General features: G+C 32.2%; 1 protein-coding gene across 1 annotated transcript; it reads right to left on the reverse strand.

Moving 5' to 3' along the window:
• Positions 1-353: 353 nt before the first annotated feature.
• Positions 354-7,990, reverse strand: LOC145065660 (villin-4-like). The gene is made up of 24 exons (XM_079012693.1): positions 7,751-7,990; positions 6,436-6,555; positions 6,047-6,146; positions 5,634-5,702; positions 5,284-5,520; positions 4,973-5,150; positions 4,772-4,904; positions 4,511-4,673; positions 4,271-4,418; positions 3,994-4,094; positions 3,732-3,887; positions 3,584-3,652; positions 3,421-3,489; positions 3,185-3,322; positions 2,968-3,096; positions 2,700-2,847; positions 2,578-2,588; positions 2,345-2,485; positions 2,140-2,265; positions 1,966-2,034; positions 1,537-1,864; positions 1,128-1,327; positions 896-1,022; positions 354-761 (listed from the first exon to the last, which is right to left on the reverse strand). The coding sequence occupies exons 2-23, from the start codon at positions 6,489-6,491 to the stop codon at positions 909-911; spliced, it is 2,883 nt and encodes a 960-aa protein (XP_078868819.1). The 5' UTR covers positions 6,492-6,555; positions 7,751-7,990; the 3' UTR covers positions 354-761; positions 896-908.
• Between the last annotated feature and the right edge of the window lie 2,575 nt (positions 7,991-10,565).

Below are 10,565 nucleotides of genomic sequence, written 5' to 3' on the forward strand. Positions count from 1 at the left end.
GAGCTTTTTTAAAATTTTCCAAATATAGCTCTTAATTAATTATAAAAACACATTTTTATGTCCTTTCATATTTTTCAACTAGTTTTACCAAACATCATTTTTTATCAGCTAGTTTTTCAGCTATAGCTAGCTTTTTATTCAACAACTAGTTTTTTAGCTTAGTATGCCAAATATAGCCTTATCCACAAGAACAATTTATCTTTACCTATAATTATGTGTAATGTTGTAAGTTTAAAATTTAATTAAATATTTTAATATATTCATATTTATCCATAAGAACAATTTATCTTCACCAAAACCATTATATAATGTGAATTACAATGATAAAAATAACTAAAAATATACAAAGTAGGTACCAAACACACAATTTACTATTAACTTGACAGGTTTTTACACTCAATTCTCCTGTCCTGTACACTACTCCATCCGCGGAGTACAATACAACCTAAAAATTGTCTGCTTCCGCAAACCCTTCCTATATAATATAGTGTATATATAACTCCGTTCAAACTTCCAAATCAATAATCAAATAATTGAAACTTGAAAAAAAAATCAACCAAAAATGCAAACACACAAGCATTAAAAAAAACAAAATGAATAAAGAAACAGAAAGTAAAGTATAAGAGTTAACTGAAATTTGCACTCCAACTCTCATATCAACCGTAAACCAGCTTCTTGAGAGCAGAAGCAGCCAGCTAAAAAAGCACCCCATGCTCTCAGCCTCTCACTACTACACGAAAAAATAAATCAACCCTCCTCCACTGCAACATATACAAAACCTTAGTATTTGTCATGCATTGGACACCTAAAAAGACGTTAAGAGAGAGAGAGAGAGAGAGAGAGAGAGAGAGAGAGAGAGAGAGAGAGAGAGAGAGAGAGAGAGAGAAAAACATACAAATTTTTGGAATTCAGAAAAGTTGAAGTGCCATCTTGAGTTTATTTTGCTTCCATTTTGGGAGTTTGTAAAAGGCTTCTTTGGTCATTCCGAATTTCTCCCTGAACTCGGATGAGGAAAGGTATGTCTGGAGTGGAGTGGAGTGGAGATAACAAGTTTTTATTAATTAGATTAAAAGTAAAAAAGTAAATATATATATTTCATTTAGAAAAAGAAAAGGAAAAATAGGTACCTCTCTTTTGGTTACATCAATATCTGGAGCAGGGTCGGTGGATAGAGTTGTGAGACGATCATATGGATGCAATGTAAGGCCTTCCTCATCTTCAACTTCATTTTCTTTTACATCTTCTTGAATTGTTAAAGATTCCATTTTACTGCTCATTGAATTTTCCTTGGAGTTGGATTCTGATTTTGGTGGTGATTTTGGCCTCGCTACAACATTATAACAACTTTCACTAACTTTATTTATTTTACTTTTTTTTTTTTTGTCAAAAGAACTAAATCTTAATCAGTTTAATATGATCATTTTTAGTAAATAGCACAAGGACCAAAATTTTAAGAGAAAACTTATTGGGACCAAAAATGTAAATTTACTCTGTAATATATAATAATACTTAATAAGACAATGAAAGAAATCTTACGTTTCAGGGAACGGGGCATGAGAGGTTCTCGTGGCGGCGGTTGTTCAAAAGTGGCGGTTAGTGATGCTATAGCGTTGGATCGTGCGGCGGCATTTGGGGAATCGGCGGCACCGGATTTTGGATACGGTTTTCTCACAAGGGGTGGAGGAGTTGACAGGTTTCTTGCATTTGCATTCTCAAATGTGGAAGCGAGAGCATTAAAGGCTGGAGATCTGCCTCTCACACGAACTCGATCTGGGCTAAATGACACACTTCTAGAACGTTGTGGTTTTTCTGTTGCTACAGATCTTCCTCCATGTGATGACACAGGTGCTCGCCTTTTTGGTTTCTAATCATACAATTATAAACATCTTCTTATTAATCATACCAAATCACCATTTTAACAAACAGCCTTGGCTTCAAGAAATAAATACGGAATTTGTGTCTTACAGTATTCAAGGTTGGACGACCTCCATTTTTTATTATAGATAGTTTCCTTTGGAACGAGTTTCCGTGCATCTGCAATCATATTAACAGATTAAACTTGTTAAAAAATTATACTATATTTTTTTTAGCTTGGACAGATTAAACTTGTTAAAAACTATATATAATAAAGCAACTTACTGAAGATTTGGTTGAATCCCATGTGAAGAAACGTGTGAAAAACTGTGGCTCGCTTCCTTCAGTTATGATATAAATTGGAGTTTGAAGAGATAATTTCTCGAGAAGGAAATCATGTTTCAGGAATTTCTGTTGAATTCCCATCTCAATGAGTGAACTGAACTATAGATATAAATTTTTGGAAAAAAAAAACCTTTATTTTTATTACCTCTCCAATAACTAATGCTTGTGTTTTCAGTTTCTGATCAACTTGCTGACCTATCCAAACAAAGATGCTGGAATGACAATCAAGGATAAAAATATCTTCAGTCATCAAATCATCCTGGCTGAAGTTGTATATCTCAGTGACCTGTATCAATTATATAATTAATTTATTAAATTCCATTAAAATGGGTAATAAGAGAAATCCATATGAAAGAGAAAATTTGTGGTAATACGGACCTTCAGATCTCCTGAACCAGCAAAGTTTAAGAAAAAGAGAAATAAATAAATTAGTATATTTGTAGCAGGTAAGATTTAAGAAAAGAATTCAATCCAACATGAAATTTGGTGTTTGTTTCAACCTTTTGAAAATGTGCATGTGAACAAATGGGGATCACTTTCAGCATCTCTTGCAATTTTCTGACTTGGGTATTCAGATTTTCCACCTAAAATTTCCCAAAATTGTTCGGACTCTGAACCTTCCTTTTGTAATTTGGACTGCATATTTGGCTGCAAGTATTGCGTACGATAGAAAATAATAAGAAAACATGAACAGTTTAATACATTGTAATAATCATTAACACATATTTTTACTGCAGAGACAAAAAAAAAATCAAGAGGTTTTCAAACCTTAATAACATCCAGTTGCCTCTCAACAAGTTCCTGGAGCTCAGGAGTTGTAAGATTTCCAATCCATGTGAAGAGAGAAGAGCCACTGTGTAGAATGTAACAGTAGGAGGAGTTCAATGATGACGCCACCTAAGCCAATTACAAAGTAAATTAAACAATGAATAAATAACAAAATCTTATAAAGTAAACACAAAAATCAAAGAAGAAAAGGACTTACAGGTTCAACTTGGATTGCTTGCATGTTTTCAGGTCCAGACCCTTGAACTCTAAATAGTGCAACCCCATCTTCTTTATAAGTTTCATCCGGAAGTTCCTTCTCTAAGATATAATTCTTGTATCCATCGCTTAAACCACCCTGAGTATTCCATAAATAAATGTGTAAATGATCAACAAAGATTTAATCTCTAATCTATGTTTTTTAATTTTTATAATAGCGTCCGAGTTGAAGCACACCTTAAAAACCAGAAAGCTCTGAAAGATTGCAAAGAAAAGAACGGGTTCTCTTCCTTCATAAATTTGCAACTACAAATCCATCAAATCAACCAAATTATTACAAGTATAAATAAATACAAGGTAAGATTAATAAAAGAAATGTGAGAGTAAATTAATGATCAACCTGAGCAGCCATAAACTTGAGTGACTCAACCATCCTGTTTGCCTGTGAGCTAGCTGAATGTTGGTCTTCCTAAAAGACGTATTTGGTTAAATATATAGCTAGAAATAAAGATAAGATAGTTTAATTTAATTGCAAAAGAATTAAATACCTCGACACTCTGTTTTCCAAACCATGTCCCTATGAGATATTCCTCTTGATCTTCACCAGGATATGTATACTGGAAGATGTAACATTCTCCACTGTAGAACTTTGACTGATCAGGAATTGGAAGGAGGGTCTTCTCTTGCCCATTAACACGCCAAACCTGTGAATACAATCATACATAAACAGATTTAATATATTTAAAAAAAAAAAAAAAAAAGATAAATTTAATATTTTGAGAATAAGATATAATGTATTTTTTCCACTACCTGCAAATTTCCAGTGCAATCGATATATGGTTGAGGTTCCTCCTTTTCAGGAGCAGCTTTAAGAAGACCCCTGACATTCACCCCTTGGCGCTTCAGAAGTGCTAATAAAAAAGATACTCCAAATTTAGTAAATTACATATTTGGTCCCTCGGTATAGCTGATTTTTTTTAATTTTGGTCCTTTTGTAACATTTTTAGACTTTCCTCCAAGTAAAATAACTATTTTTGGTCTCTGAATATAGATCATTTTTGCAAAGTGTAATAATGTAATTACTAACCTGCCACCTTGCCTCTACCATCCTCAGAGACTGCCACCTCAGCTGACTGAGGCCAGGTGTCAAATTTTGACCGGAAAGCTACGGTCTCAAAATTTTCAATCACACGAACAATATGAAGTTTTCGTCTGTCTATGCTACGAAGATATTTCTACAAATTAAAGTCGATAATAATAAATGAAGATGATTTATATAAAAGTAAGACACATGAGAGAGATGAAAAATTAAAGAATTAAATTTTACTTCTGCAGCTCCACTTGCGGATTTTCTGTCATCAAGAGAAGTATTTCTCCCCATCCATACATAAATTTCTACCCCAGAATCCAAAAGATAGCATTTATTCGTGTCTAGCAACTCCTTTGTCAATGAATCTGCTACAACAGGTTCTGCCTCCCCTTTCTCCACACTTCAATACAACAAAGTCAAAATCACTATTTATTCCATAACAAAGTCAACATTAATAAATGAAGATGATGATCTATATCAATGGGAATAGCAAATTACCAAAATAGCTGAGTGGGAAGAGCATCAACACTTTTGGTGTCATCTGTTGCTGTTTTCCTTGGAAGTGGAGCAAAGCCACCAAAGAAACCCCAAAACTCTCCAGTTTCAGCATCAGACATCAATTTTCCATCCTCTATTCAAGAAAAAATTATGAAAATTGTTTCATTTTTAAAGTATGAATATAATATCCACTTCACTTACCAACAGTGGCTATGTCACACTTCCCATCATGATAAGTATCTTTGATATGCTGCACAACTTCTAGTGCTTTAGCACGTTCTTGAATACAAGAATTGGAACCATTAAATTGGAATATCTTATTTGCAGTATCCAAGATAAAAATGTCATCATGATTTAGTGAGGATCGAGCAAAAGGAACCTGCATCAACAAAACACAACGGAGACATTGAAAAATCCAAATTCACAATCTGAAAAAGCTACTCAATTGAAAATTGACTTTCTTCAACTTATTTGTGACCCAAAAAGCTCATGAATTGAGAACATAAACATACCTCTTTTACATGAACTACATGCTTTCCTTGGCAAGTAAACATACGAATCTTGTGTTCTTCAAGTTCAGCATGCTTGAAACCAGAAGCAATTCCACCTTCTTGAGGTATGATGCATGGTTTAAAGTAAGAAAGGAACCTTTCTGTTTCATGTCCTTGTACTTCACGATACTGAACAGCACGTCCTCCAAGAGCTGCATCAAGTTCAACTGTCTTCAGGGCTGCTGTTCCAGCTTCATCCTGGAACAAGAATTAAATTTTGGAAAAGAGATGTGAAATTAGATAGTGAATAACTAACTACATAACATATAAAAGAATATTATGAAAAGAATATTTTTCAAGTGAAAACACACCTGACTTGTATCTTTACCAAGCCAATAATGGATATCGTGACGTAAAGCGCCACTTTTTAATGCAATTGTCTGTAAAAGAAATGTAATATGAATGAATAAGTCAACAAAGATAAACCTTTCAAATGATTTAGTCAACAAAGATAGGTAAAAAAAAGTTACTAGGCTCTTAATGTAATAGAAGTAATTCTATGTTTGGTCACTTTACAATAGAATGAACATTTATTCAAAGAAATGCATATAGTAATACCCCATAGGTTTGAAGCGAAAAAAAAAAAAAAACAAATGTTGATGACTAATAGCATAAAGTACAATTATGAATAAGTTAATTTATGTTCATAGACGCGAATCATACAGAGAAAAAAAAGTAATAAAGAAAACAAAATGTGTAACTGTATTAAGATTAGAGAACAAACCTTCAAAATAACATAAGAGTCCCCTGTAAAAAATTTCCCATAAGAAGACTGTGGAATGGCAACAGGCTTGAAATTCTCAATTCGCCACACTTCAATTCCTCTATTAATAGTTTAGGAAAAAACAAAAGAATAGCATCCATGATATTAAAAAAAAATGAATCATAGAACATATAATCTATCTATATATGATACATGGTATATACTTATAGCTGATATTACTTTAAGGCTTCAGTGTACCCCTTTCTCAATCCTATTTTTTACAAAAGAAAAAATAAAATAAAAGATGCAACTGGAAGAAATTGACTACATATATGTTATCATACAGTGGCAATGACAAATTTTATACTAAAATAAAATGATAACATGATATATTAAAAGACAAAGGATACGCTTTTTGTCCAGCTCCTTGAAAGGCTGGATCCAAATCTCTCATAGAAACAGACATACTGTTTTTTACTTCAGTATGTGGCTGTTAAAAGCCACAACCTGAATACTAAGATGGAGTTCCCCTGAAATGTGTTTACAAAATCAAATTGATTAGTAAAGATTAACAAGATAATAGAAGTGCCAAAGTGTTGGTTTATACTTTATAGACATAATTCTTATCTAAAATCCCACTCTGTTCACAGAATTTTAGCATCCATACATGTTCTCAGGCTATCATTATTTTCTGCAATAAATGGATTCTCCTTGAACCAATAGAGACACAATTCAAGAGTCTTAGATTATATGATCATAATGTGCATTGTTACATTCTTTAAGGCCTTAAGGGTCTTTACAGCACTAAAACTTAAATATAAAACAAGTTCAATGTGGCATCTCGAACAAAACACAAGTAAGCTTCCTGCAATATGGTGCATTATGATAATCCTACAAATCCATTATAGAAAAGTTCATGAAGAAGTTCAGCTGTGAGAATCAAGGGTCATGAACTAACATATTGATATATTTATTCCACCACACACAGACGCAAGAAGACTATGACTTTTAAGTAGCAGTTGCTAGATAAATCTGCATAACCTATCTACATCAATTCATGTGGGAAAAGGTCCTCTGTTATGAAACCACTTTGATTGTAACTTCAAAATCATAATCATAGTTAATGGGAGGTAAGTTGCAGGCTACTAGGCAGCAAGGGCGAGCAAACTGGAGCAGACTTTTAAGAAGCTGGAACCATGCATTGCACATAACAAGTCCATTGGGAATTACAAAAGAAGAGTCAGTTTTCTTCTGATTTACAATCAGATAACTCAATTCCATGTGCAGGCCCGAAAACAAATGCAAAAGCCAAAATTCGCACAATAATAATATATATCTCCACCTTACACAGACATCAACGCATTAGCCCAACATGATAACGATTTATCGATCCACATACCATAATAATTAGCATCAGGTATCGATAGCGTTATATGTTCCACCCACCAACATTTCCCCAAATTCTATACCAACATTCTCGAAAGGCACATCTAAAGCTAATACGTCAGATGAAAATTCCAATAATAAACTTCAGAACTCGAGGAATATCTTTACAGAATCAGACAATAGACATCAAATCAAGTCAAATCAATTGAATTATCTAGATCAGTTCAAAGATACAACCAACAAGTATTTCAGCATAACTCATGTAATTGGAAAGCTGAACAACTTGATGAAAATGGAAACAGGGAGAAGTAAATCCTGGTTGATGGAAACATCACATACCTTCCCGACGAATCTGATAGCCGAAAAAAGAACTTTTTAGATCCAATCCGTAAGTGCAAAACTGAGAAGAAAATCAATGAAGACGAAGAAGGTTGTTGATGAGAGGAAAGTCGTGGGCGGTAGGAGATGAGAGAGGGAAGAGAAAAAGGGAAGTTGGGGAGAATGATGAGTGACAGACGTGCTTATCACTAATGGCGATGGAAGCTCAAAAAGTGAAGGAAGAGAGAGTCATAAACACTGAAACAACTGTCAAAGTTAACTACGCCGTTTCTTCATAAAATCGCTTAATTCTGTCCGAATTTTTTTAATGCTTTCTTTTATCTAAAATTAAAATGGTAAATTTTGATAGGTTTTAAATTTACAATAAAAATGTATAATAAGAGTTAAAGAATATAAAATAAACATGATCAAATCATAATATATGGTAATTTTGTTAGATAAAAGTTGTCACTAAACTTTTTTGTAATGGTTAAACTATTACGATATTTACTTATGAAAATATATAATTTTACAAATATGCAAATTGTATCGTGAAGTACAAGATAATAAAGTTTGAAAGTTTGGTCATTAAAATATTAAAGAATTTAATCAATATAATTATGAAAATACCTTCCATAAATATTGGTTAAAAACGGACACTTTACCTATTAAATTGGGTGAGCTCACAAAATAAAATGTTAAATAAATAAAATTAAATATAATAATTTAATATTTTTTTACTATAAGATATAATTAAATAATTAACTTAATGGGATGAAAATACATATTATACTTTGTATTTTTTATCCAATTGAAAAATAATAAGAATAAGAAGAAATGAAATGTTTTTATTCCAAGTTTGTAATATTTTGCCATAAGGATGACGGATCGTTGCTTGATAGTTGATACCACTTTTCCGTTGAGTAATTTATGATTCTTCTACTTTTAGTGCTAAGACATTGTATAGATTTTGTATTTATGTTATCTTTTAAAATTAGTTGTTTTCCAGAAAGCTATTTTTTTAGGAATACTTTTATATACATTTATTATTTTATTTTGTATTTTGGGGGCATTTTAAACGCTTTCAACTATTTCATTATGAATCTCATTTATTTTCGTTTGACTTATATTCAATAAAAAGGTTTATTGCTGAAAATAATATTCGATTAAAAAATTACAGTAATTTATTTTTATATATTATCAAAATAGTAGTAACTAATTAAATAAAATATTTATCAATAATTAAATATGGTAATTTGAATATGTTTTAAGTTTTATTTAATTGGTGTGTATTTTGGCTTTGAATCATAATTTTTTCAATTTTAAAAAGAAAAATAAGTGATGAGATCATGTTGTTTGATGATTTCTTTCGTTTCGACTAGTGACTTATAAAACTGTGAATATAGTTTTTTTTGGTTTATTTTCATTGTGAATTTGGTTCTTGGAGATAACTCCGTTAGATCTCATATGTTAACACATCTCACGTGTTTCTGAGTATAAATTTGTCTTTTCACCTATTTACCTATTTATAATTTAAACAGCCAAATTGATTTCACCAACATCTTTCGTCTTCTATTTCTTCTTTTATATGCTTAAGGAATGAGGATCAAGCAGCATGGCTATGTCCTCCTTTGTAAGAATCACAATCATGAAAATATCATGAAAAGAGCTTAATCGGTTGTCATTTTTACTCGGGATCTAAACTTGTAAGTTGGTTCTATTATATTGGGTGATGTTCTTACATAAAAGAATTGATATCCTGGTTTTTTTACTTACCCTAAAGGTTTTATTTTTCAAATTGCATGATTCAAGGTGCGGATATACACGAGTTGACCCACCCATGTGTGCAAGATTTATGACGATGATCCCTGGTTTTCTTAAGAACATTAATAGGATGGAAGACTCCATCAAATCGTTGAATATTGAAATAAAAAATTAAAATGTATTTGTTATATAGTTGGGTTGTGCTTCTTGTTATTGCAGTATGTTATATGTAGGTGTTAGTGATAGGTTGCAATTTTTGGTTATTTTGGGGAATGATGGAATTTGATTTTTGTGAATATGGCCTATAATCATACTAATATTGATTTCAAGGCAAGAAGGAATAAAGAAGAAGTTGGAAGGAAGATGTTGATCATATTAATACTGTGTAACGCCTGCAGATTTGGGCTAGTCAATTTAGAGATAATAAGTATTAAAATCTTAGAGATAATAAGTATTAGATAGAAGATTATTTAGGATAAATAATCTTAGTCAAAGTTATAGTATATGTCATAAGGATTCCATACACATAAAGAACTTTGAAATCCGACTTATAACGAAGAAGTTATGACCTGTTGAAGTTTTGCGATTAAACCGGCACGGCTCCGCATATCGTAAAAAGCGAATTTTTGACGAAATACTTTTTAGACTTAGAGATCTAAACGAAAGTCATTGTATACATTATACCGAGAGCGTGCATATAGTGAACGTCCAAATCTGACTTTGTTGGATGAAGTTATGATTTTTCTAAGATTCAGTGTAACAGTATACAGCCCAGAAATCGAATTTTAGATCGACCGATTTTTAGCCGAGACAACATAAACGAGATTTGAAGATATCGTTAATAGGAGATTAACGATATAAAGATAGTTTAAAACGGAGCTCGTATGCGAAAGATCTGTTTCTACCAGGCCCTACCCGCTATACACATGCAAACATATAATCATAATCAAGTTAGTACATAACAAGCAACAAAACATTATTACTGGACTCAACGAGTCCAAGACAAAACACATGCAACTTGGCGAGTCACCTAGTGGACTCGGCGAGTTTACTAGGCAGAAGGCAGATTTTT

The sequence above is a fragment of the Lactuca serriola genome, chromosome 8, assembly GCF_051521515.1.
Source record: "Lactuca serriola cultivar US96UC23 chromosome 8, Lser_US96UC23_V15, whole genome shotgun sequence".
Lineage (NCBI taxonomy): Eukaryota > Viridiplantae > Streptophyta > Magnoliopsida > Asterales > Asteraceae > Lactuca > Lactuca serriola.

Coding starts and splice junctions, on each gene's coding strand:
- LOC145065660 (XM_079012693.1), bottom strand. CDS start 6,491: ATGTCTGTTTCTATGAGAGATTTGGATCCAGCCTTTCAAGGAGCTGGA. Junction 3,490..3,583: donor TCAAGTTTATGGCTGCTCAG/GTTGATCATTAA, acceptor ATGGATTTGTAG/TTGCAAATTTATGAAGGAAG. Junction 2,035..2,139: donor GGGATTCAACCAAATCTTCA/GTAAGTTGCTTT, acceptor ATATGATTGCAG/ATGCACGGAAACTCGTTCCA.